Source organism: Macrobrachium rosenbergii, chromosome 21 (assembly GCF_040412425.1).
Source record: "Macrobrachium rosenbergii isolate ZJJX-2024 chromosome 21, ASM4041242v1, whole genome shotgun sequence".
Classification (NCBI taxonomy): Eukaryota; Metazoa; Arthropoda; class Malacostraca; order Decapoda; family Palaemonidae; genus Macrobrachium; species Macrobrachium rosenbergii.
The window spans coordinates 59,476,773-59,503,722 of NC_089761.1; the positions used below are offsets into that span (position 1 = coordinate 59,476,773).

General features: G+C 41.3%; 1 protein-coding gene across 1 annotated transcript in view; it reads left to right on the top strand.

Moving 5' to 3' along the window:
* The window catches only part of LOC136850233 (beta-mannosidase-like), a 130,610-nt gene extending 106,378 nt beyond the window's left edge, over positions 1-24,232 (top strand). The window contains 5 exon segments of the mRNA XM_067123879.1: positions 222-369; positions 21,333-21,421; positions 22,593-22,712; positions 23,490-23,699; positions 23,873-24,232. Of these exon segments, the coding sequence (XP_066979980.1) occupies positions 222-369; positions 21,333-21,421; positions 22,593-22,712; positions 23,490-23,699; positions 23,873-24,037 (732 nt within the window). The 3' untranslated portion in view covers positions 24,038-24,232.
* Positions 24,233-26,950: the final 2,718 nt, after the last annotated feature.

Consider the following 26,950-nt stretch of genomic DNA (forward strand, 5'->3'; position numbering starts at 1 on the left):
AACTTGAAGTCTGTTCTTCAATACCAAAAAAAATATCTAAACCTGATTTCAAGTAAAAGAGACTTATTGAATCACATTCGATTTGCAGGTCCTTTGGTCTATTTTTACAAAGAAAATGTTTCTTTCTAGCATGTACTCGGTGTCTTACACAATGAAATCATTCTTATCTCTTGTAATAAGGAAGAATAAATGCTTCCATAACTGTCAAAGCCCTTCTGCAGGTCCACCAGGCTGTAGCTGTGAAAACAGAATCAGAGTTTTACAGACGAGGCATGAGCAGCATCAACAGCCAAGGGGAAGGGTACGTCAGCGGGGCTCTCTACTGGCAGACCAACGATATTTGGCAAGGACCGTCGTGGGCATCGCTCGGTGAGATTAGCAGATTTATTTAAGTGAACTGGCGCAGCAATAACAGAACTGATCAATATTAAAAAAAAAAACACTTTTAGCTATAAATAATTTCAGCTGAAATTAGAAACTGTGACAGTTTTTTCATGAAACGATCATTTGTTTCTATGCAGTGATCATAAACTGGGTAAAAATCTGTAAAATCTTGATTCTTGTGTGAAAAACAGTTTCTTCAGCATACTAGGAAATGACACTTTTAACACACCGCATCATTTCCTTGCAAAAGGGTGGGGGGAAGTTGCCCAGTAGAGTAAGGTGATGAAAAAAAGTGCAAATGGTGATACAAGCAACAGATTGGCACGAGAGCTGTTATTATCCCCATAAATCAAAATCAACCTCTGGCCACTGCAATATATGGCTGTTTCCAGGATGGCTGACAGTTTTCCAAAATGGTGGCAAATTTGCCCTATATTTTAAATGTTTCCATTCTATAAGCCTGCAAAAATTGCATACTGTCTATGTAATGATTGTGAATTCATATTTTGGTATTCTTACTGTCACTGAGAGATCAACTGAATCCACCTCTCGAATATGGCCAGCATTTGTAGCAAGTGCAGCTGCAGAGAGCTGTGCAGCCAAGTCCAGAGTTGTAGCGCTTGTGCCTGCCAAGGCATCCCTTCTTACATCCACACATATTCAGTTTTTGGCAAGATTCTGCTACTACTGGCAAATCTGTCCAATATGGAAGTCAGGCACCATCAATCTGTTTCCATCTCCAGTGTTTTGGATTGGGCATTACTGGATGGCATACTAAAGGCTAGCTCCAAATTTGCCCTGCTTGAAAGGCAGCTCTCTTGTAAGAACAGCCCTAGTATGGTGAATGCAACAATAAGCCTCATTTATATCTATATGAACTGCTTCTATTGTACATTAGGACCACAAACTCTTCGATGATTTGCAAACCTTCATCTGCTACAGCGGCTAGTGTTGAACTTGTAAAGCCCCGGTCAACGGGTTCTCTATGATGAACATCCCATTTTCTGTGGTGCCTTCACATGCGACCTAAGGTCGGACGAACACAGTCTTATTATCATTATTGTGAATTGTATATTTATTACCTGTTCATTTGCCCCTATACCACGTATATGTGTCAGAGTATTTTTATGTCCAACCAGCTATTGTTAATCATCATGTTTTCTGTATGTACCTGTCCTGTTTTGTGTAGAGAAATAGTTTGACCTTAGGTCACTTGTAAGTTTTTGTACCCGCAGTCTCTGCGTATACACAGACGTCTGCACGCCGCTTTATAAGCTGGTCGCTTCATCAATAGACCAGCAGTACTTGTCTTCCTGCCCATTATTTCGCGACTCTCTCACAGTGTTGATCCCTGGAGTGGTTCCCGGAGCCATTAACAGACCCAAACGGCGACTTAGTCTTGGCCCGATGAACCAACCCACGCCCCTAACGGACTAACTACAGCGCTCTAACAAAGTGTTCGGGCGTTACCGACCCTCGTCGGCAAATCACCGGCGTCATTAGCGGACCCACACGGCACGCTCCCAAGTGTGTATTGACGCGAGTGTTCCATCACACTCCAAGTGAGAGCGCGGAATGAGCATGGTCAACTACTACAGGAGATTCATCCCGGGGATCGCGACACACCATGGCCCCCCTGACGGAGATCCTCAAGGGCCGTCTGAAGACCTTAGAGTGGGGCCCCGACCAGCAAAGGGCCTTCTCCCTGACGAAGGCCGCCCTTGCCAAGGCAACAGCTTTGGCCCACCAGGACCCCAGCACTCCCCCCCAGCTGACAACGAACGCCAGCAGCGTCACCTCTGGGGCCATCTTGGAGCAAGTCGTCAATGGAGCCCCTCAGCCCATCGCCTTCTTCAGCAGGAAACTCAGCCCCACCGAGTCCCGCTACAGCACCTTCGACAGGGAACTCTTTGCAGTGTACCAGGCGGTACGCCACTTCAAATTCCTCCTGGAGGGTACGCCCTTTGCACTTTGGACGGACCACCAGCTGCTGGTCCACGCCTTCACAAAGCTGGGGGATGCATGGTCCTCCAGGCAGCAGCGGCACCTCACGGCCATCGCAGAGTTCACCCTCACCATCAGGTACCTCCCTGGCAAGAAGAACCCAGTAGCCGACACCCTCTCGAGGGTCGAAATCTACGCAGTGCAGCTCGGGATCGACTACGAGGACCTCACCCGTGAACAAGCCGCCGACCCAGAGACTCCAGCTTACCTCACTGCGATCACGCTGCTGAAGTGGAGGACGTGCCCCTCAGCCCTGGAGGGTCAACACTGCTGAGCGACATAAGCACTGGCCACCCCCTCCCACTGGTGCATTCAACGTCATCCATGGACTGTCCCACCCCTCTAGCAGAACGATAGCCAGGCTGCTGGCGGAGAAGTTCGTCTGACACGGCATATGGAAGGACGCAGCGGCCTGGGCAAGGCAGTGCATACAGTGCCATGCCAGCAAAGTAGGACGGTACACCAAATCGGGGGTGGGCGACTTTCCCCAGCCGGGGAGACGTTTCGTGCACATCCACGTCAACGTAGTGGGTCCTCTTACCCCATCAGGAGGAGCAAGATACCTTTTAACAGTCATCGACCGTTCCACCAGGTGGCCCGAAGCTATGCCCAAGGAAGAAGCCACCTCCAGTCGTGCGCAGAGGCCCTCCTCTCCAGCTGGATCAGCCAGTTCGGTGTCCCGGACCATATAACTTCCTGTCCGAGCTGTGGACCGCCCTGGCACGCCTGCTGGGGACCACTCACCACAGCACCACTGCCTACAACCCTGCAACCAATGGAACGGTGGAAAGGTTCCACAGGTCCCTGAAGGTGTCCCTCATGGCTCGTTGCACCTCCGTGAATTGGAAGTACCAGCTGCCCTAGGTCCTTCTCGGGCTGAGGACCGCCCCCAGAGCCAACGGTGACCTGTCCGCAGCAGAAAAGGTCTTTGGGGAGACCCTGGTAGTCCCGGGGGAACTCATCACAGGGGACTGGGACAACTTAACAACGCAGAGGCTCCGCGACAGGGTTGGGAAGTTCGCCCACTGCTGGCGGACATATACCAACAGGACGTCCCCCTTCATGCCTCCTAGTCTGTCCTCCACCACCCACGTCTTCGTCAGCCATACACCCACCCTTGACCAGTCTCTACAGGGGGGCCTTTTCTCGTACTTGAGAGGAATAAGAAGGCATTCTGGGTGGCCGTTCATGGGAAGGAAGACTGGGTATCGATAGACCACCTCAAGCCCGCATTTCTGGAGGAAGACTTTGGGGGCACTTCCCAAAGCCCCCGCAGGAGGTGGCGCCCCCACAGCCCGCCCCGTCCACAAGAAAACCTCATGGGCACCCCAGAAGGCCTCGGGACCAGGCAGGAGGGCAACCCAACACACCCATCCACAGGGCACCGAAAAAGATAACCCCACCCCCGCTGGCATCGAGAAGGCGGCGCCCCTTCCACCGCCCCAGCAGATACCTGCTTTGATCAGACGTTACCTACGGCTGGGGGGGGGGCACGAGTATCGTATAGTCCCTGCTCAACAGGTTCTCTATGATGAACATCCCGTTTTCTGCAGTGCCTTCACATGCGACCTAAGGTCGGACGAACACAATCTTGTTATCATTATTGTGAATTGTATATTTATTACCTGTTCATTTGCCCTTGTACCACGTATATGTGTCAAAGTATTTTTATGTCCAACCAGCTATTGTTAATCATCATGTTTTCTGTATGTACCTGTCCTGTTTTGTGTAGAGAAATAGTTTGACCTCAGGTCACTTGTAAATTTTTGTACCCGCAGTCTCTGCGTATATGCAGACATCCACACACCGCTTTATAAGCGGGTCGCTTCATCAATAAACCAGCAATACTTGTCTTCCTGCTTATTATTTCACACCTCTCTCACAAACTTAGATTATTGAAGGTAGGTGTGATAAGCTGAAACACAGTCCATGTTTGCCTTGCAAACTTCATCCCATTTCCCTGAAAGGCATACACCGTGTCACACCAAGTGAATGCATGAAAAAAAGGAAGGGTGGAGGCCTTTGGTCCCATGGCTGCTGCAGTTTCATGATTAGGTATCCACCTCATGTCTTTCCCTCTTCCAAATTTAATCCATAGTTTGTCCAAACCAATTTTTTCCATACTTGATACTGCTATGATGACAACATTAGTGTCTGAACTGCATATGATTGCACTTGAGATGTTTTCACGCTTTGCAGCATATGCAGCATGCATATTGACTCTAGTATCTGCAGTCTTGTAGGCCAGCAGTGTCCTGTTCAGCTTGGCTACAAAATGCAGCATCCCCTTTGGTGACAACATGCATGTTGTATCATCTGCTTGGAATGAAACGATTATGTCTGCCATTTGTACAAATATAGTAGTTCAGTTTTGTTCTGGTCATTCCTGAGGAAGCTGGCCCAGTTGCTGGGAATTTGCTGATCACTCTGCAGTGAGTTTCTGTGCCTCTATTTTGTCTTGTTTGTGTTTTCATACTGTCTGCCCTATATACATCAAATATATGTGCTTGTTTGCATTTCTGTGTGTGCTTCTGTAACTGGATAAGAATTGATCTTTTGCATAAGTCTTAAAAGTAGACCCCTTTGTTCATCCCATAGCATTTACAAGTGCTGCACCATCCATTGTGATAAAATCAGTGGTGTGGTCTTTGTCATGGATTTTTTATGCTTGCTGTTTCAGCAGAGGCAGCAGCTGTGACTTGGTGCCCTTATGCATCTGCCCACTCTGTGCTAGTGATGGAGGAGAATTTTTATTTTCGTGAAAGAACACATTTCAGTCATATTGTCTCATCTGGAATGAGATAAAAGAGACGTAAGAATAGATTATAGTCTTCCTTTATGGCTTGCAGTGACTGTTTGCTCTTGGACTGTACCAGGCATCTTGCATCTGAACAGTAAAATTTTGTTCTTGTGTACTGGCTCATAGAATCTGCTTGATGTTTTGAGTCTCTCAGTAAAGTTTGTGAATTGTGTCTCTCAAAGGCTCTTCATAGAACTGAAGGATTCACCAACTTTGCTGTCCATCTGATTGTCTAGCACAATCAGATCCAATGAATCTTCCTCAAAAGGGGTGCCATTTCTTTGATTACTTTTCTTAGATTCTGAACCATTTCAAGCAACCTTTTCTGCACAATTTCAGTTTGATCATGAAGCTTTCACTCAGATTTTGGATCGGTGTCACTTCTAGTTTCAGACTCGTCAATCAGGTAGTTTACTCCAGGACCAGCCACTGTCCACCTTCTGAGAGCATCTGTATCTTCAATTAGGCCAATGGCTCCACCATCTCCTTTCATTTGTGGTTGGTCTATAGCCATTGGGCAAAGGCCAAGCAGTTTTATGAACAGTAAAATTTCCCTTTTGTAAATTCAACAAATGTGTCATTTTGGAGAGCCTCCATGTCTCTCAAATGAATTGAAAGCCACCTGGCATACTGTCAAGGGCAAGGAAGAAAGGAATGAGCTCCTAAAGCACATCTTAGTTAGAATGAAGGGAGGGAATGTTCATGTTTAAAGTGAGAAGGTGCTGCATTTGTGTAATATTCAGGAAGAGAAGGCCCTTCTTTCATAATTTGTTCCACTTTGGATGATTTGGGCCAAGTTTCTGACCTTACCCTTGTTATTGCCTAGATGCTGAAACAAAGACATGCCTGTCACATGGAAGGATGTATGTGGTGTTGTGTCACTCTGATTATGGTCTAAATTGCCAACAGAGCAAGATGTAAAGAACTCTTTAGTTAGTGTAGTGGAACAAACTACTACTTCCTCCACAGCCCTTGCTACAGCTGCTTCTCCCAACCATTTTGTCAATTCCAGAACCCTGTCATAGCTGATGCTGATTCTGTGTTAATGAAATGTGTCAGTTAACTGATAATTTATGGATTTTACAAAGACCAGGAGACCAAAACATATTGGAAGCAAAGGTTTTCTTGACTTGGAATGTCTGGGTAATCATTGAAGATGCTGGAGTCTTCCAACAGTTGAAGTATAAATGTTGTGCTAAAGATAGATAAGCAGATGATGATCCATATTTAAGGTGGGATTTCATAACCCCTCCATGTTGAAGCACATTTACAAATTCCAGCAAACTTGATTGCACAGATTCCCATCTAGCGTTTGCTGTTAAGGTTCCATTAAATTCTGTCTCATGTTCAAGCATCTGCTTCCTCAGTGTCTTGGCTGCCTTAGGCACGATTAGTGCATCATTGTAGTCATATGACAAGGCTAGGGCTTCTCCCACTTTCCCCTTGTAGGCAAGGCAAATCTCTCTTCCCTTTATGAAGACCTGCATTTCTGGGACATGGTCAGGTATCTGTTCTTTACCATGTTTGGTGCAAAAGGAAGCATCAGTATTTAGCTGTTCCAGTCTTTGTTTGGACAAATCATAAAATTTTACCAATGTGAAATAGTAGCACCCATCTGTGGGTAACTGCTTCTCTTGTATGTACACCTCAAGCTCAGCATAAGCATGGGCACATTCCTCTTGTCTGTACTACAAGTGATCATCTCCAATTTTCTGGGAATTCAGCCAAGCTCTTTCCCTGTTGTATGTCTGCCAGACGAGATGTATGATACATATGGTGATAGGAAACAGTGTCTCCAGCACTTAGCTTGGCCATAAGTTTATCATCCAGCAAGTTGATGGCATGTCATTGCAACTTTTCTTATAGAGGCAATGTCATTGCCAATTGTAAATCTTTGGTTGATGCTGGTTTGTCACAAATAAAGCAGATTCCTTCTTTCTCAGTCATAGATTCCTCTACATCTTTTTCACCTGCCTTTTGGGTACGGTGTGGGAATGTTGCACATAGGGCATCATCTTCTTTTGTTGTGCACAACAACTTTCTTTTACTTTCCATTTTTATGGTTTTGAACTTGAGCATCCATGATTCATGATATTTAGGTTTGTCCTTTTCAAAGGTCTGCTGGATTCCATTGCCTGTCTGCCATGTACATTTGGGGTACTCGGAATATAGTATCAGACAAGCTTGTTCACCAAGGTCAGGTGATAAGGACAGAATGGTCTCGACCCCCACACATTACGGAGGGGCTCTTCAAGCTATGAGGACCTCTGAGTAATGACCTGTTTGCCACCCAGCACAACAAAAAACTTCCAGAGTTCTGCTCAATGCATGTAGTGCCAAACCCATGGGGTGCTATGGAGGATGCCTTCCAGCACCCATAGGACAATCTAATAGCTTCACCTTCCCTCTGTTTTGTTTAATTCATCTTCTAATCAACAGGGTACTGATTACCCTGAATCTCAGGTTGACTCTGTTGCCCCCAAGTAGCCATATGCTGGGTATCCAGACCTACTAGTTCTGTTATCCAAGGTCCCAAGAGAGATTCCCCCGTGGCACAACCTTCTCTGTCAGCTGGACATAGAGAGGTATCACTGGGCTGTGGAAGAGCTGGCACTTTAAAGCCTGGAGACTATCCAGCGTCTCCTATGAGGGAGAGGCTTTTCTCATCATACAGTGAAGATGCCTGGATACCTGTGGAAGTCCTCAGTGGCTGTATACCAGGGGATTTGGGCCTCCTTCTCTAGTTGGTGTCGTCAATGTAGTATCTATCCAATCAGAGTAACTCTACAGCAGGCAGCAGACTACCCCATCTGTCTTCATTGACAGAAGGCTCTCTGTGTCTCAGCCATTAAGGGCTGCAGGCCTGCCCTTGGCCAAGTCCTCAAGTTGAAAGGAGTCGATCTCTCTTCCTCGTAGGAGATCTCCATGCTCCTAAGAGGCTTTGAACAGTCTTGTAGCCCTTACGAGCCTTTGAGAGAGTTGTCTGACAGGGATCTGACCATCAAGGCTGTCTTTTGGTGTTAAACACTTGAGGGGATGGGGATCCATTTTACTCAAGTTTGTCCTGTAATTCATAACAAAGACAAAGAAACTGTCGGCCCCTAACATCAGGTTCAGATCCTTTTCAGTCCTCTCCCTAGAGGATTTTGTTAGTAGTAATCCAGACAAGATGCTACTGTGTCCTGTTAGGGTGATGCAGTCATATCTTAAGAGAACTTCGACATCTTAGACCTGAGTGGCAACATGTCTTTGTTAGTACTGGCTCGACCAAAAAAGGTGTGTCCAAGAACAGGATCTCTGGCTGCGTGGGAAGATCAAATGGGAATATGCCTTGTCTGGGAGGAAAAGAGCTCATGAGGTCAGGGGCATCGCCCCGTCCCTTACATTCTGAAAGAACTTGTCTGTTCAGCAGGTGTTATAAGCTAGTGTATGGTCGTGCCAGACCACATTCACCTCGTCCCATTTTCGGGATGCTGCCCACAAGTCTCTTGACATATTCCTTGGGTCCTTTGGTGGCTGCCTAACAAGTTGTGTAGTTCACCCAGCTCCCCTAAGGGGACAGGTCACATCTCCTCTATGATATTCAGTGGGAGAGAGAGAGTGTGTGACTGGTCTCCTCCCTTTTCTCTTCACCTTTCTCTCACTTAATGCAAAGAGACAGGTTGCAAAGCCAGTATGTGCTGGATGGACGAGGATTGCAGTAGAGTTACTCGACAGGGCACCCTGTCCATCATCTTTGATTTGTAGATTGGGTGAATGCAAGTTCCCCTCTCTCTAGACAAGGGGAGAGAGGGAGAGGCAATGAAACAAAGCCATTGGTTTTAACAGCATGTTTTATTGTCTCCAACACATACTGGTTCTTTCAATGAAAGCAAAATAATTACTTTACACCCAGAATTCTAACTGTTGCAGCAGGAAGGTACCTCCCAGGTGGGTTGAACAAATCAGTCAGTTTAGATTCCTCCCACCAATGAGTAAGTCTCCTATGTAAAGAACGAAGTTTTGTATTTGTGTAGGAACGAATAGTAATTTTTTAAAGTAATTGGTATGTTTCCTAACATTCAAATCTGAAGCTCTTTACATTAATGGCCCACCACAGCCACCCTTCTCTCCAGCACCTGGGCCAGAAGCGATAGTGGAGTGTGTATTGACAGGTGAGTTGGGCTTCCCCCTACCTGGTGATAGTGAATGGCCTTATCTGAAAGTTAAACCCAGTGTAAAGAACTTCAGGTTTCTGTGTTAGGAAAATACAAATTACTTTAAAAGTTTCCTATATATATATATATATATATATATATATATATATATATATATATATATATATTATATATAGATTTATATATAGATTTATGTAAAATGGATATATATATATATATATATATATATATATATATATATATATATATATATATATATATATATATATATATATATATATATATATATATATATATATATATATATATATATTATTTATATATATATATATATATATATATATATATATATATATATATATATATATATATATATATATATATATATATATATATATATATATATATATATTATTTATATATATATATATATATATATATATATATATATATATATATATATATATTTATATATATATATATATATATATATATATATATATATATATATATTATTTATATATATATATATATATATATATATATTATATATATATATATTTATATATATATATATATATATATATATATATATATATATATATATATATGTATATATATATATATATATATATATATATATATATATATATATATAATGTACAAGCAGGAAAAAACCCATATATCTATAAAACCCTATGGTATTTTGCACTTAATTTTAACTAAGTATCGTAAGACACAAAAGCAAAAACTGAACTCAGGAAATTAAAGATTTGTATACCTCTACGGACCAACGTCTTCCCCAGTTAAAAAACTACAAGTCGCTCCCATTTAAAACCCATTAAAAAAAAGAAAGAGAGAGAGAGAGAGGAAAGAAAAAATGATCATAACCACAGTACAACACAAGAATTAACATATAAGATTCCCATTAACCTGTCTTTAATTTTAGATATATGTGTCAACCGAGACACACCCGTGTTCTCATCTAGAACAACAAATCTATTCCCCTTCTTTACTTCAACAACATGAAAAGGACCTTCAAATTTAGGACCTAGTTTACAGTTCAACTGATTCCTGGCATTTATTTTCACAAAAACCCTATCTCCCACAGCAACTTTAACTCTATCTGGCTTTTCATTACTTCTGTCTACCATATCCCGCGTTTTCTTTTCAAGATTCCTAGCAAGACACGCATATCTCTCTTTTGCCATCGACACAAGCGCCCTAACAGTATCCCCCGATGGAATAGGCAACAAATCGAATGCACCCTGTGCTGGTTAACCAAACCGTTTCATTGGGAGACATTCCACTGGTATCACTAACCATGGAATAATGCTATGCTGCACCTGTGGAATATATCGATCCCAATTTACATCGTTCCCCCCTACAGTCATCCTGAGAGCTTCAATAACCTTCCTATTTGCCTGTTCACACAGCCCATTAGCGTCTGGTCTATTGGGAATAATAGTAACCTTCCGAATGCCCATTATATCTGCAAGACACTCTAACGTCTTGTTCACAAATTCTCTCCCATTGTCTGTAATCAGCACCTCAGGAACCCATAATGACAAATATACCCATTAAAGAATGCGACTGCAACCTCTTTTGCTGTTCTATGCTTCAACGGAAAAATCTCTATGAACCTAGTTAATTCATCAACAACCACCAAGAGGTGCCTATGGTCTTAACTAGATTCACAGAAATTGGACAGTAGGTCCATATGGACCCTGGCCCACGGCCTGCTGGAAATAGGAAATGAACCCAGTTTACGAGAAACGATCCTGAATGGCTTAAACACATTGCAAACTGAGCAACCTCTCACAAAGTCTTCCACTGACGCGAGCATATTCTTCCAAAAGAATTGTCCCCATATATTCTGATACATCGTCTCAATGTCCAAATGCAGACTGCCAGACCTATAGTGAACAATATCCAGAACTGTAGGTACTAAACTCCTGGGAACAACTATTTGCGTCGCATCACCTTTATCCTCACTATTCCTCAGTCTGTATCTAATCTTCCTATAACTAACAAATTACCCTATAATTCAAACCCTGCAGAAGGCAGCTTATAACCCATCCTAACTAATTCCCCTCTAAGAAACGCTTTTGTGTCTGCCAAAATCTCATCCTCATCCTGCTTAGCTTCTACTAAACTAATATCCCAGTTTATGCAGTCTCCAGATACATAACATGCATGAGTACCATCTGCATCAGAAAAACTTCTACTAAGGGCATCTGCTACAACATTATGTCTACCCTCTATATACCTCAGCTGAGTATCAAAATCCCTGATTGTCAGCTACCACCTAGCCCATTTAAGGGAAAGATCCGGCTTATTAAAAAGATTCAACAATGGCTTGTGATCCGTAAGAACCTCTATTTGATTGCCCATCAAGAGCATTTTGAAATGCACCAAACTAGACACTACAGCAAAGGCCTCTTTGTCCACTACTGACCATAACCGTTCATTACTACCCCAGGTCTTAAACTTCCTACTGTAAAATGCAATCGCATGGAGTCTTCCATCGAACTTCTGCATAAGGCATGCCCCTATACCATCATAACTAGCGTCCGTTACCAACGTGAAAGGGCGTTCCAAATCAAGAAACTTCAACACTGGGGGATTCACTAAGTCATCCTTAATCTTCTGAAAAGCTACTTTCTGTCCATCTCCCCATACAAACTGCACATCATCCCTTTTGGCGGATTTCAAACCCACATACAAAACAACAAACAACACTCACCCTGATCTTCGGTTGCTGGAGATGGATAAAGGCCTGCCAGAATAACCACAACCGCAAACAACCACAAACACAACAAGGAAATACAAAAAAAAGAAACGGAACACACACACAAATAAACAGCACACCAACAAGAAGACCAACAACTCCCAGAAAAGCATACGACAAAAACTGTCCCACACAAGAACCACTGACCGGCACTAGCTCTGACTAAAGACTCAAAAAAACTGCCTTCAAAACCGAAAAATCCTCACACATATTCCACAGACAGACAGCGCCAGTAAACAAACTAACGACCTCATCCCTCTTCCAACAAAATGAAGCACTCACTTACGACAATTACACACTCTCTCTCTCTCTCTTTCTCTCTCTCTCTCTCTCTCTCTCTCTCTCTCTCTCTCTCTCTCTCTCTCACAAAACGTTGGGAAATGCTAAATAAAAACAAATTTATTCATCCCTCTATATTTCTCCCCCCTTTTAGCATTTCCCAACCAACACCTTTCACACCTCTTTCAAATCGCCTTACGCAACACCCACGGATGCTCACTAGCAGGTCCTCTAGATCGCGTTCGCGGGCACGCAATCATTCTCTCAGAATTACTCTCTCTTCTAGCAACATTCAAACTCCCATCATCTCCTCCATTCTCTCTCAGATTCACGCTATCTTCTTCACTATTACCACTCTCAATTTCATCCACAATCTCATCTATACCCTCTAACTCGTTCCCAAATACCTCCCCAATTCTTCAACTAACCCATCCCATTCGCTCATTGACCTTTCCAATTCTTGCAACGATTCATTCATGCTTTCAATCACTCGTATATTACTGCTACGCTCTCTTACTCTTACACTTTCGCTCACCTCCAACCGTTCACTAACCCTACACGTTCAGTCAACTCAGTTATATCAAACCCGCATATGCTATGCGTTCTATTCATACCATCCCATTCATCCGTATTACACGCTTTATCACTCATTTCCACTTTGGCACTCACACCCTATCACACAACTTACGACCACTCAGTTTACTTACGTTCTTCCCTTTCTTACGTCTCCTACCATACTCTATCAAAACAAATTGCTGATCCTCATGCAACAACCCCTCACGTACATGCATCACACGCACCGCTTGCATCCTGGAGGATCCACCCATTTGAACCCCTTCACACTCAGTTTCCTGAATTCGCTGTCACAGTCACCCTCTTTCGTCTACATACACTTGATACATGCCCTTCCATTCCACATTCGACACACTTCGCTCTCGGTTCTGAACACATTCTCGCATAATGCCCATTCTTACCACAGTTGCCACATATTACATTCACTCGGGTACCCCTACAACCATTAGCAATATGACCCACCTGTCCGCACCTGTAGCATTTAACCCCCCTATCTTTCGTACACTCCCTTACCAAATGTCCCGATTGCCCACACCCAAACACGCTCCTAAAGCCCACCTACACTCATTCTTTGTATGTCCTTCCTTTCCACATCTAAAACACTTCTGCTCGACTTCCACTCATCGACCTTTCCCTTTGTACACTACTATCCCTAACCCGTCCAACCCGTTGTTCCCTTTACAAACCCATCATTCATCCTCACTGGCACCTCCACATTACTTGCTCTTACACTCCTATCTATTACACTATCGGCCATTCTCATTGGGCCCCTCAACACTGCATCCCTAAAGCTTCCAAACTCTGGTACTCTCTCATCTACCCCAGCCCTTACACTTACACTTCTGCTCTCTTTTATAACCCTGTCAAGCTCATAATCTTCTACAATTTCCAAGATTTCTCCCCAAGTCAACCTTTCATTCGTCCATCTTTTCTTCTCCTTCCGCTTCAAGTTCACAAATTCTCTAACTCCATCTGGCACTGTCCCTAACAACTTCCGTACTAACTCCTTACATTCATCTATCCCATCATCCCCAAACTTCTTCCTTGCCAACGTCTCCAGCCTACAAGCATATAGTGACAAGGTTTCCCAGCTTTCATTCTTGCCTCATCAAATTCATTCTTCCTCTTATACTTAACACTCGCTTTCATACGCTCGCTTGCTCAACTAGTCTAGCTTTCACCTTGTCATACTCAACATCCCCACACCCATAATAACCCTATACATATCAAGTAAAAACCCAGTCAAATACTCTCCTAATTCTCGTGCACACACTCTCTTACTTTCCCCATACTTATCCTGACAAAACCTTTCATACTCCCTAAAGAAATCATGCACATCCCTACTTCCATACTCATTATACTTTTCACACGGGGTACCTCCCTCACATACATAGCCTTTCTCACTTCTTTCTCACTTTCACTACTTTCACTCTGTCCTTTCATACCCTCTTCCGAATACAAAGAGTCCACTTCCGCACTTACATTCATCTTACTCATTACACTCTTCTTCCCCCTCTTTTTATCCACTTTTATCCACTCACCCATCCACCTCACTATCACTACTGCCTTCACCTCTCCTTCTTTCCTGCCTTTCCCACTTCCTTACCCTTCATACCAATTTCCTTTCCTTTCCCTTCTTCCTTTTTCTTCCCCTGACTTATCCTTACTTTCCCTCTGTTCCTTCCCTTGCTTTTCATTCCCCTTTTCCTTACCCTGCCTCTCATTCCCTCGTTTCTTACTTCCTATTCCCATATCACTTTCATCACTCACGCTTCCATTCACTTCTTCCTCCTTTTCTTTCTCTCTTGCCCCTTCACACGTTCCAGAGAACCTGCCTCCAACAGCCCCTTCTCCAAAAACACCCTTGAACATACCTTTCACCATCTCTTCCACACCTTTCATCATTCCCTCCAACTTTTTATCCACCCTCTCTTCCATTCTCTCTTCTGACTCTTTCATCTCCCCTTTCATTTCTTCTTTTGCACTTCTTAGCATTCCCCCATCTCCTCCAACTGACTCCTCAACTCCTCATTCTCACTCCTCAGCCTCCCATTCTCCTCCTCCAGCCTACCCTGGAGTTCCCTAGCCACTCGGAGTTCTCTCTCAGTTTCTCTATCTCACTCATCCTGACCTCTTACTCTCACTCGACCCACCACAAACAATCCTAACAGCTATTTTACAACAGCCCCACGTTGGGCGCCAAGTTTATGTGGCGGATTTCAAACCCACATACAAAACAACAAACAACACTCACCCTGATCTTCAAGGTTGCTGGAGATGGATAAAGGCCGCCGAACAACCACAACCGCAAAACAACCACAAACACAACAAGGAAATACAAAAAAGAAACGGAACACACACACAAATAAACAGCACTCCAACAAGAAGACCAACAACTCCCAGAAAAGCATACGACAAAAACTGTCCCACACAAGAACCACTGACCGGCCCTAGCTCTGACTAAAGACTCAAAAAAACTGCCTTCAAAACCGAAAAATCCTCACACATATTCCACAGACAGACAGCGCCGTAAACAAACTAACGACCTCATCCCTCTTCCAACAACCGAAGCACTCACTTACGACAATTACACTCTCTCTCTCTCTCTCTCTCTCTCTCTCTCTCTCTCTCTCTCTCTCTCTCTCTCTCTCTCTCTCTCTCACAAAACGTTGGGAAATGCTAAATAAAAACAAATTTATTCATCCCTCTATACCCTCAGGACATCTGTCAAGGGAGATGCTAGAATAGAAAAACCCTTCACGAACCTACGGAAAAATCCAGCCATGCCTAAGAATGGCTGAATCTGCTTATTCTTGAGAGTGGCAAAATCCACAACTGCCTTAACTTTATCATCATTCACTTTAACACCCTCTTTAGAAATGACATGACCCAAATATACTATCTGCCTCTTCAGAAAATTACACTTAGCTAACTTTATCTTCAAAACATTCAAAACAGAAACATGCACAATGGAGAACAAAACAGGAAAATGCATAATGGAAGATCAGAGGTTTCACTGCCACACAAACTGGGTATTTCCACATAATATCTGAAAAGATATGTGTTAGTGAGTTATCTTACCCACTTTATATGGCTGCAAATAACGGGTCTCACAGTGGCGGTTCTTATCCATTAACACTGCACAACAAGCAAATCATACCCAGCCACAAATCAAATCCATAGCTATTGTCTGTTCCTCTCATAATATACCAATAGAGAGTGTTCACATATATGCACTCACTTAATAACTCCTCCCCGGAAGCATGGCGACACCGGTTCAATGTTTGAAGGATCACAACGCTTTCATCCATCTGTCACACTGTCTCCATGCACTTAGATCATGATCAAAAAGCACAAATGAATGCGTCAGATACCCACTGTATCTAACTGTGGAAACCTCCAATGTCAACACAACTGCACTTGCCCCAGATGTACTATTGACAGGCCAGCACATAGTTTGTCAACAGACTTAATATATACATTATTATATATATATATATATATATATATATATATATATATATATATATATATATATATATATATATGTATATATATATATATATATATATATATATATATATATATATATATATGTATGTGTGTATGTATATATATACATATATATATATATATATATATATATATATATATATATATATATATATAAGTGGATGTATGTATGTGTGTGTATGTGCCAGCATAACTCTGAAATGCACAGAGCAATTTCAACCAAACTTGGTATGCACATGACTTACTATCTACTATCTAGAAATCAGCACTGTAGGGGTAAGACATCACTAGCACTAAAGGGGGTGGGGGTGGGAAGGGCTTCCCTGAAACATGGCTGCTTCTGCCTGTGAAACAGAGCTGGTTATGCCTGTAGACTTAGTAACTAAATAAACTTTACAAATTCATCACACCTAATTTTGGTATACATATGACTTACTATCTGGAAAAGAATACAGTATTGTGGGGGACATCAATGGCACCAGGAGGGCAGGGGTTGGTTTGGGAGGGGGGTGACAGAGAGAGAGGAGGGAGAGGAAGTGAGAGAGAGAGAGAGAGAGTAGAGGGGGTGTTAGGGAGGGAGAAAGTGAGGGAGAGTTGAGAGAGAGAGAGAGAGAGAGAAAAAAGTTTATCAATTTTCATTCAGTTATCCTGGGCAGAGCTGGGTTGGTCAGCTGATATATATATATATATATATATATATATATATATATATATATATATATATATATATATATATATATATATATATATATATATATATATATATATAATAATATATATATATATAATATATATATATATATATATATATATATATATATATATATATATATATATATATATGTATATATATATATATATATAGTATATATATATATATGTATATATATATATTATATATATATATATATATATATATATATATATATATATATATATATCCCAAAGTTATGTGATGTTAGGTTCCAGACCCTACGTGCTTAAAAAGGCAAGTTCCACATAAGTTTGCATGGCCTCTAAAATTGCTAATAAATGCTTATTTGTAGAATTTAAACACTAAATATGACCCTAATCATCCTCCCAAAGTATTAAACTAACTTTTAAATGAAATTAAATTACTGTAATTTCATCTAAAAGTTAACTTAATACATTACCCTTAAAAAAAGAAATAAATAGTTGACGTAGAAATATAGGAGAGTGTGAAGATTAGTATACTATTTCTCTCTCTCCCCATTCCACCAATCTATTTTTAGAAGTCTTCTCAACCTCGTTTTTAAAAACGTCTTTATTCTGTCTCTTTCTCTTTGTTCTGAAATGCTCTATGTCTCTATGTTTTAGAAAGGCACATTTACAGTTTGTAGATGGTACAGGTAAAATTAGATCAATTTAAAATTATCTACTGTACAGGTAAAGACATACAGAGAAACAGTCACATGTAGGTTGCACTAACTATGAATGAGAGAAAGAGAGAGAGAGAAACAGTTGTCCTTACTTAAGGGAGTGAAATTTTTTATGAATTATTACGGACAGAGAGAGAGAGAGAGAGAGAGAGAGAGAGAGAGAGAGAGAGAATTGTGTAAGAAACTTTTGACCCGCTAATCAGCAACACTCCCCCTCTTGTCATGTTAAATTGACATGTCTGACAGCTTTGCCTTCGAGCTTCTTCACTGAGTTACAAAAGATGAGGGAAAAATATTATTGTTTATTTAAAATACGTATCACATACAAATTTTGTAACTACAGTTATATTATTATTATTATTATTATTATTATTATTATTATTATTATTATTATTATTAATTAACCTTATTAATATTTGAAAATTAGTTCTTATTATTAGGTAAAAAATTTATTTATCATACAAAACAAATAAACATATACATGTACCATAAAAATTCTCTCATCTCAGTAAAAGAGAGAGAGAGAGTGAGTTATTACTTTTATTTATTATTTAATGTTATTTAATTTACACATAAAAGCTTGAAAACTTATAAATTACATAAAAATTAAACATAAACACTTTTGCAAGGTTTCTCAGTATTTGCAAATGTTTGCGTGTCTGTGAAAAACTTGTGTATGACAATTAGTTAGGTTCCAATGAAAGTTTGCGTGTCTGTGAATTCGCACGCAACTGGATCGCTCAAGTCTGGTTTTATATATATATATATATATATATATATATATATATATATATATATATATATATATATAAATAAAATCATCAATGAAGGGCAAAGGACACACAGATATACAAGCTGACTTTATTCCAACGTTTCGTAATTATCGGGTTAATTACATCATCAGAGCTGTTAAAATAAGAAATAAAATTTTTTGTAAAATCATAAAAGCTAAAAATAAAGGCTAAAAATTATTCATACAAAATTTTCACAAATGTACACAAACATTAAAATTAGAGAACAAAAGTTTTAAAAATCATTACATTAAAATGAAGTTAACAGAATATGTAGTAAACTGAAATTGAAAACTATCTGTGAAAGGGGGTTACAGAACAAAAAGATTAATGACCGACCTAGAGGAGTGACAGCTTTAAACTAAACATAAACATAAATAGAAAGAACACAAGTCAGGATAAATATAGAGGAGAGGAGGACGTGTGAGTGTTTAACGACGGAACAAGTTGTTTGATGAAAAGTGATTCCAGGATAACAAGGTCTTGGGGGTTGGTGGTATGGCCCAAAATGTAGAAGTCTTTATTATCAATGTGTGTTTTACAAATTTTTAGTGATTTCTGATGTTGGAATGTTTAACAGCCCTGATGATGTAATTAATCCGATAATTACGAAACGTTGGAATAAAGTCAGCTTGTATATCTGTGTGTCCTCTGCCCTTCATTGATGATTTTAAGTATGGATTGACTCCCGACTCCTCACACTAATCTATATATATATATATATATATATATATATATATATATATATATATATATATATATATATATATATATATGACTGTGAAATATTTTCTGTTAAAACAGAATTCCATCAAAAATAAGGGAGCCCATAGAAATGCCAAAATGTGGAAAATAAAGGCATTTTTTCAGGGATCGAACTGTCTCTCTCCTCAGGCAAATAGTGAATGAGAAAAAGTTACAGAGAAGTGGTATTTATACCAGAAGATCCATAGGCCAGCCATTAAGTCACTCCAGTTGACAGTTTCTCTTTAATCTTCTTAATTGCTGGTTGGAGGAAGATTTTATCTATAATATCTGAATCCCAGGCACCTCTTGAAAGATTCATTGCATTTCTTTGTTTAATCAAGGCTGATTCCACCATCTGGCTTTTGAACCGACAATTGCTACTATAAATTATACGAGACATATTCCAATTTATTCTGTGGTTATGGTGATTTATGTGGTTAAAAATAGCTGAGCTCTGTTGTCTGTACCTGACTGAATATTTATGCTGTATTAATCTTTTGGGGGGTGATTTGCCTTTGAAGCTGATATAGGATTGGTCACAGTCGAGGCAAGGGACTTCATAAACTCCTGTGTGTTTGGGTACTTGTTTTTGTTGGATGTTAATCAGGAATTTGGCTAAGGTATTTGGGTAAGTAAAAGCAAAAGGGTTAGAGTTTCCAGGTGTCTGTGTCAAGCATCTCTCTGGTCTTGTTATGGAGGGGACGGTAGAAAACAGTGTTTGCTTTGTGGATTGATTTCTCAATTAAATGGTCAGGGTACTTTAAAGATGACAGCTGCTTACGGATTAGTTCAATTTCTATAATATTTGAATCTGGGATTCAGATATAATATAAATAAAATCTTCCTCCAACCAGCGATTAAGAAGATTAAAGAGAAATTGTCAATGAGAGTGACTTAACGGCTGACCTATGGATCTTCTGGTATAAATACCACTTTTCTGTAACTTTTTCTCATTCATTATTTGCCTGAGGACAGAGACAGTTTGGTCTCTGAAATATAGCCTTTATTTTCCACATTTTGACGTTTCTATGGCTCCATTATTTTTATATATATATATATATATACATATATATATATATATATATATATATATATATATATATATATAGAAATCATCAACACACAATGTATGTTAATTATATAATTATATATATATATATATATATATATATATATATATATATATATATATATATATATATATATATCAGCACTGTTGGGATAAGACATCACTAGCACCAAAGGGCACCAAAGCAGGTGGGGGGGGGGGAGGGCTTCCCCGAAACGGGCTGGTTATGCCCGTAGACCTAGTAACTAAATAAACTTGACGAATTTATACGATATTTATACCTAATTTTGGTATAAATATGACTTACTATCTGGGAGAAAATACTGTGGGGGTAAGACATCAATGGCACCAAAGGGGGTGACAGAGAGAGAGAGAGAGAGAGAGAGAGGTAGAGGAGATGAGAGAGTAGGGGAGGTGTTAGGGAGGAGAAGGGGGAAAAGTGAGAGAGAGAGAGAGAGAGAGAGAGAGAGAGAGGGGGGGGTGTTAAGGAGGGGGAAGAGGGGTAAGGGAGAGTTGGAGAGAGATAAAGTTTATCAGTTATTATCCAGAGTTATCCTGGGCAACACCTGATCGGTCACCTAGTATGTATATATATATATATATATATATATATATATATATATATATATATATATATATATATATATATATATATATATATATATATATATATATATATATATATATATATATATATATATATATATATATATATATATATATATATTTATATATATATATATATATATATATATATATATATATATATATATATATATATATATATATAATGTCAATATTCTTCAAATCTGTATCCTTTTCAGAGTATGGAGGGCGATGGAAAATGCTGCATTACTACGTGAAGAAGTTCTTCACCCCAGTACTTATTTCCCTTTACATGGATGGAGATGATGTAAGAATTATGAAGTTTTGCAGTTGTAACAGTTATGTTATTACAATTATAAACAGCATTCAGTTTCCCCAAATAGCTAGATTGCACCTTTCATGCTAAAAGCATTACTTATGAGTTTATTCTTTGTGTAGTGTCTAGGGGCAGGTTTTGTCATTTGAAAGATAAAGGAAATGCCTAAGACACCAAGAAGGAAAGATCACCAGAATTCCCACTTTGCACTCTAACAGTAGTCAAAGCTTTGCAAGCATCTGGAGACAGAGATGCTGAGGGGGCTTTGGTGTGGCTTATGTGAGACAGTATCAGTTGATTACACACCATGACCAGTATGGTTGATAGGTCCATTGCCATTGTATTACAAAACCTGTGATTCATAAAAAAACCAGAAGAGTTAACCATTTAAATCGCATCATTTGTGAAAAAGATGAGGCCAGTAACATACTATGGAAAACTATAAACGTGGAGGCTTCTGAAGGAAAGAGGCGCAGACCAAAGGAGAATAAAGGTGCATATTAAGAGTGCAAGCAGAATTCCAAAATGGCAAATTGTGAGGTAAAATAGCAGTCAGGAACCTCAGAGATTCTCGGAGTTATACAGATAAATCTGATCTTGAAGGTAGAGAGCAGTCTCAGGAAATGAAGAAATGAGCTGAATTGGCATCTGCAAGAATGACAGAACTTGAGCTGCCAGTATCTAGCTTTTAGAATCAACTCACAGAAATCCTTACCTCTGGGCTGCTTTCAGGATTTTTGCCATCATTCCAGTCACATTGGCTGTGGCAGAGAGGAGCTTTTCTAAACTGGACCTCATAAATCCTACCTGAAGTCAACCATGATGTAAAACTGCCGGACTGAACATGCTTCATCAGCATTTACCATATTGCATCAAATAAGGATTACGAAGAGATAAATAAAGTTTGTGTTGAAGAAGGGAAAGGAAAGGTAAAATTTTGATAGTTCAAAGAAGCCAAAAATGTTCATCATTGTTCATGTATGATGATCTGTGATATTTTTTCATTTGTGTTCTGTTTCATTACAATTAATGCATGAATTTCTACAGTATGGTTCACAATGGGGGTAGGTAACTTTGTATAATCTGCTCTCTGGCACCCGGTATACCAGGTTGTCAGTGTTAATGTTAATGGTATTTTTTGTAAGATGTTCTTTCTCCTCAGCTTGAAGTAGCTGTCATCAATGATTCCTATGAATCTGTCACCGGGATGACGCTGTCTGTGGTATTATACCGCTATGACCAAATGGAGCCGATCACTTACTTTAATGCTACTGTTGATGCAGTAAGTCAACAAAATGAATTTCGGCCTTGTGTCTCTAGTAATATTTAACGTAGGTTACTCAGTCATTTATTGTTTATGAAATCAGTAATTACATTCAGTTCTCAACCTTTAGTAATATCAAATGTAAGGCATTGCACTGAGCCAGATTCACTATACTTTGGCACAAGAAAATCACATCATTGCACTTAAAATACAAATAAATACCTTTACTAACCTGACAAGGTTTTGGAATTCTGTGCTGGCTTTGCAGTGACTTACAAGAGTCTACCCTTCAAGAGGCTCCTTGTAGTGTTATGTTTAGTTCAGCTCGTCTTCCCTTTTTATTGTTCATTGGGTTTACCTGTTTGAAAGCATTAGGTCTCTATTTCCACTGGCCTGTGTACTGAGAAAAAAATTATAAAATGAATATCAAAATCATAAACTGGTCAGAGTTTGATGTAGAGCAGTGCATTGATGATACGTGATTGAGAATTTCGGCATTTTCTAGACAATGAAGGAACTTGTTATTCAGTGACCGAGTCATTTTAGTTCGTATCAAAGTACAGTAATGTGTATCAGCTACATTACCGACGAGAACTTAATTAACATTCTTCCCTTCTGTTAAAATTTCCAAATGGAGCCTCTCAGTAGAATTACAAAAGGGAGCAAATAAACTTCCATCGAAATGTATAAATACTTTGTCTAATAAACCTAACTTTATCAAGCTCTACCTTTTGAAATGCAATGAATCCTAGAATAGTTCTGAGTTTGTCAAAAAAAACTCGTATTCTCTTGCAGGTAGCCATGGAAGCAAATGTGGTTGCCCGCTACAACCTCTGGGATGACCTGAAATTGAAGGAGCACTGCCAATCTGGACTTAAAGATGAAGTAGACGTATGCTTTGTAGTTGCAGGTGCCTCTGCAGGGAGTGGAGAGACTCTCATAAGTACAAATTTCCAACTCCTTGGAGAGCCTAAAGATGCTCTTCTTCAGAAAGCTAGTGTGGAGGTAACGTTTATTAATACTGTAATTTGGGTATGACTCGACATTCATTAAACAAAGCTATCCACTTCACCACCATCATCATCTTACAGTTATTTGGAACTGGTTTCACTAAAGTTGTAGTAATTGATGATAGTAATCACCATCTTTATTACCAGTTATCTTTTCTTTGCTGGTAGGTTCGGTCAGTATCTGGTCCGTATCTCACTACCATTAGCAACGACACATTCATCATCACCTTGTCATCCAACCAAGTCGCTCTCTTCGTCTGGGTGGAAGTTGATGATCCTGGCTTCTTTTTCGGACAACGGGTTCCTGATGGTCACGGAGGAGGTCAGCATTGAATTCTATGCTGAAGGCAGTACAACAGAGGAATCACTACAGCAGTCCATCCAAGTTACATCATTGACAGACACTTACACGGATGAGTATCGCCAGAGCTAACAAGGAGGCTGCTATGGAAAGAGCACTGCATCCCAACGATATCAGAAATTTAATTTTTGTATGGTGCATTTCTCAGTAAACTAATCATCAGACAACATGCTTTGCATTTTTACCCGGGTACACAATATTAATGTTTTGGAGGAAAGAAATTTATATTGATTTTAAATGCAGGTTTTGACAACATTAGTTTCTGTGGAAATTTCCTGTCTAGTGATTGCTTGGGCTGTTGATTTCTTTATTCTACAGTGTTTTACGATTATGTTCCTGCTTCAGTTCCTAAAAATGACAAATGTAAAAAAAAATTTGTATTTTTCCAAACTCTAAAAATCTGAGGTCTTTACATAGGAATATGCTTCAGTGCAGTTGGAAATGGCTGTTCAACTTTTAAACAAGGTGGTTAGGTAGTTATCTAGCCTACTGTCCGATTGGTGGGAGACCCACCCGCCTGGACAGTATGCATTTGCTTTGCCTTCTGGCCCAGGCATCAGGATGAAAGGTGGCATGAAGTGGCCATTTTAACTGTAAAGACGTCAGGTTTCTATAGTTAGAAAAATACAATTGTTCCTACACAGTGTACAAACCATTGGTCTTTACAATAGGAATATGCTTCAGCACAGCTAGAGACTGGCCATTTAACTTTAAACAAGGTGGTTAAGTATGTAGTTGGCTGCCAACTACAGTGAGAGTCCCGCCCACCCATTCGGTACGCATTCACTTTCACTTTGCTTTTGGCCGTGGACAGAGACCCACCAGACACTCTTCCCTCTGTGCCTGCCATTCTACCGATAGGCTGTGTCCACACTATCGAACTTTGTTCAATGTGATGTCAGAAGCGGAGAAACAGTGGGCAAAGTTCTGTATAGGTTTTTTCGTATGATTATTTAAGTTGTGAGAGGTGCTAAAGAAAAAGCAGGAAGACAAGTACTGCTGGTTTATTGATGAAGCAACCCGCTTATAAAGCGGCGTGCAGACGTCAGCGTATACGCAGACGCCAGCACAAAATTTACAAGTGACCCAAGGTCAAACTATTTCTCTACACAAAACAGGACAGGTACACATAGAAAACATGATGATTAACAATAGCTGGTTGGACACAAAAAATACTCTGACACATATACTATGTATAAGGGCAAATGAACAGGTAATAAATATACAAATCACAATAATGATAATAAGGTTGTTTACTCTACAATACTCCCCCCAAGACGTAGGTAACATCTGATCAAAACAGGTATCTGCTGGGGCGGTGGAGGGGGCTGCGCCTTCTTGATGCCAGCTGGGGGGTGTGTTTGACTTCTCCGGTGCCCTGTGGATGGGAGTGTTGGGTTGTTCTCCTACCCGGACCTGGGGCCTTCCGGGGGCGCCCAAGAGGTTTTCTTGCAGGCGGGGCAGGCTAAGGGAGCGCCAACTCCTGTGGGGGGGATTTGGGAAGTGCCCCCGACGTCTTCCTCCAGGAATGCAGGCTTGAGGCGGTCTACCGACACCCAGTCATCCTTCCCATGGACGGCCACCCGGAATGCCTTCTTGTTTCTCTCTAGTACGAGGAAAGGCTCCCTCAAGGGCCTGGTTAAGGGCCGGTGTACGGCATCGTTCCTGACGAAGATGTGGGTGGCGGAGGATAGACTGGGAGGCATGAAGGGGGACATCCTGTCGGTATATGTCCGCCGGCAGGGGGCGAACTTCCCAACCCTGTCACGGAGCCTCTGCGTTGTTAAGTTGTCCCGGTCCTCCATGATGAGTTCCCCCGGGACTACGAGGGACTTCCCGAAAACTTTTTCTGCTGCAGACAGGTCGCTTTTGGCTCTGGTGGTGGTCCTCAGCCCGGAGGAGGACCCAGGGCAGCTGGTACTTCCAGTTGTCGGCGATGCAACGAGCCATGAGGGACACCTTCAGGGACCTGTGGAACCCCTCCACCATTCCATTGTCTGTGGGGTTGTAGGCAGTGGTGGTGTGGTGAGTGGTCCCCAGCAGGCATGCCAGGGCGGTCCACAGCTCGGACAGGAAGGCTGGGCCCCTGTCTGTAGTTATATGGTCCGGGACACCGAACTGGCTGATCCAGCTGGAGAGGAGGGCCTCTGCACACACACTGGAGGTGGCTTCTTCCATGGGTGTTGCTTTGGGCCACCTGGTGGAGCTGTCGATGACTGTCAGAAGGTATCTGGGTCCTCCTGATGGGGGAAGAGGACCCACTACGTCGACGTGGATGTGCACAAAACGTCTCCCCGGCTGGGGAAAGTCGCCCACCCCTGATTCGGTGTGCCGCCCTACTTTGCTGGCCTGGCACTGTATGTACTGCCTTGCCCAGGCCATCACGTCCTTCCGTATGCAGTGCCAGATGAACTTCGCCAGTAGGCTGGCCATTGTCCTGTCGGAGGGGTGGGACAGTCCGTGGATGACGTTGAAGACCAGCCAACAACGGAAGGCAGGCACCGGTGGGCAGGGGTGGCCAGTGCTTACATCGCTCAGCAGTGTTGGCCCCCCAGGGGCGAGGGGCACGTCCTTCCACTTCAGCGACGTGATGGCGGTGTGGTAAGCTGGAATCTCAGGGTCGGCAGGTTGTTCCCGGGCAAGGTCCTTGTAGTCAATCCCGAGCTGCACTGCGTCGATTTCGATCCTCGAGAGGGCATCAGCTACTGGGTTCTTCCTGCCGGGGAGGTACTTGATGGTGTAGGTGAACTCTGCGATGGCCGCGAGGTGCCGCTGCTGCCTGGAGGACCATGCATCCCCCAGCTTTGTGAAGGCGTGGACCAGCGGCTGGTGGTCCGTCCAAACTGTGAAGGACGTACCCTCCAGGAGGAATTTGAAGTGGCGTA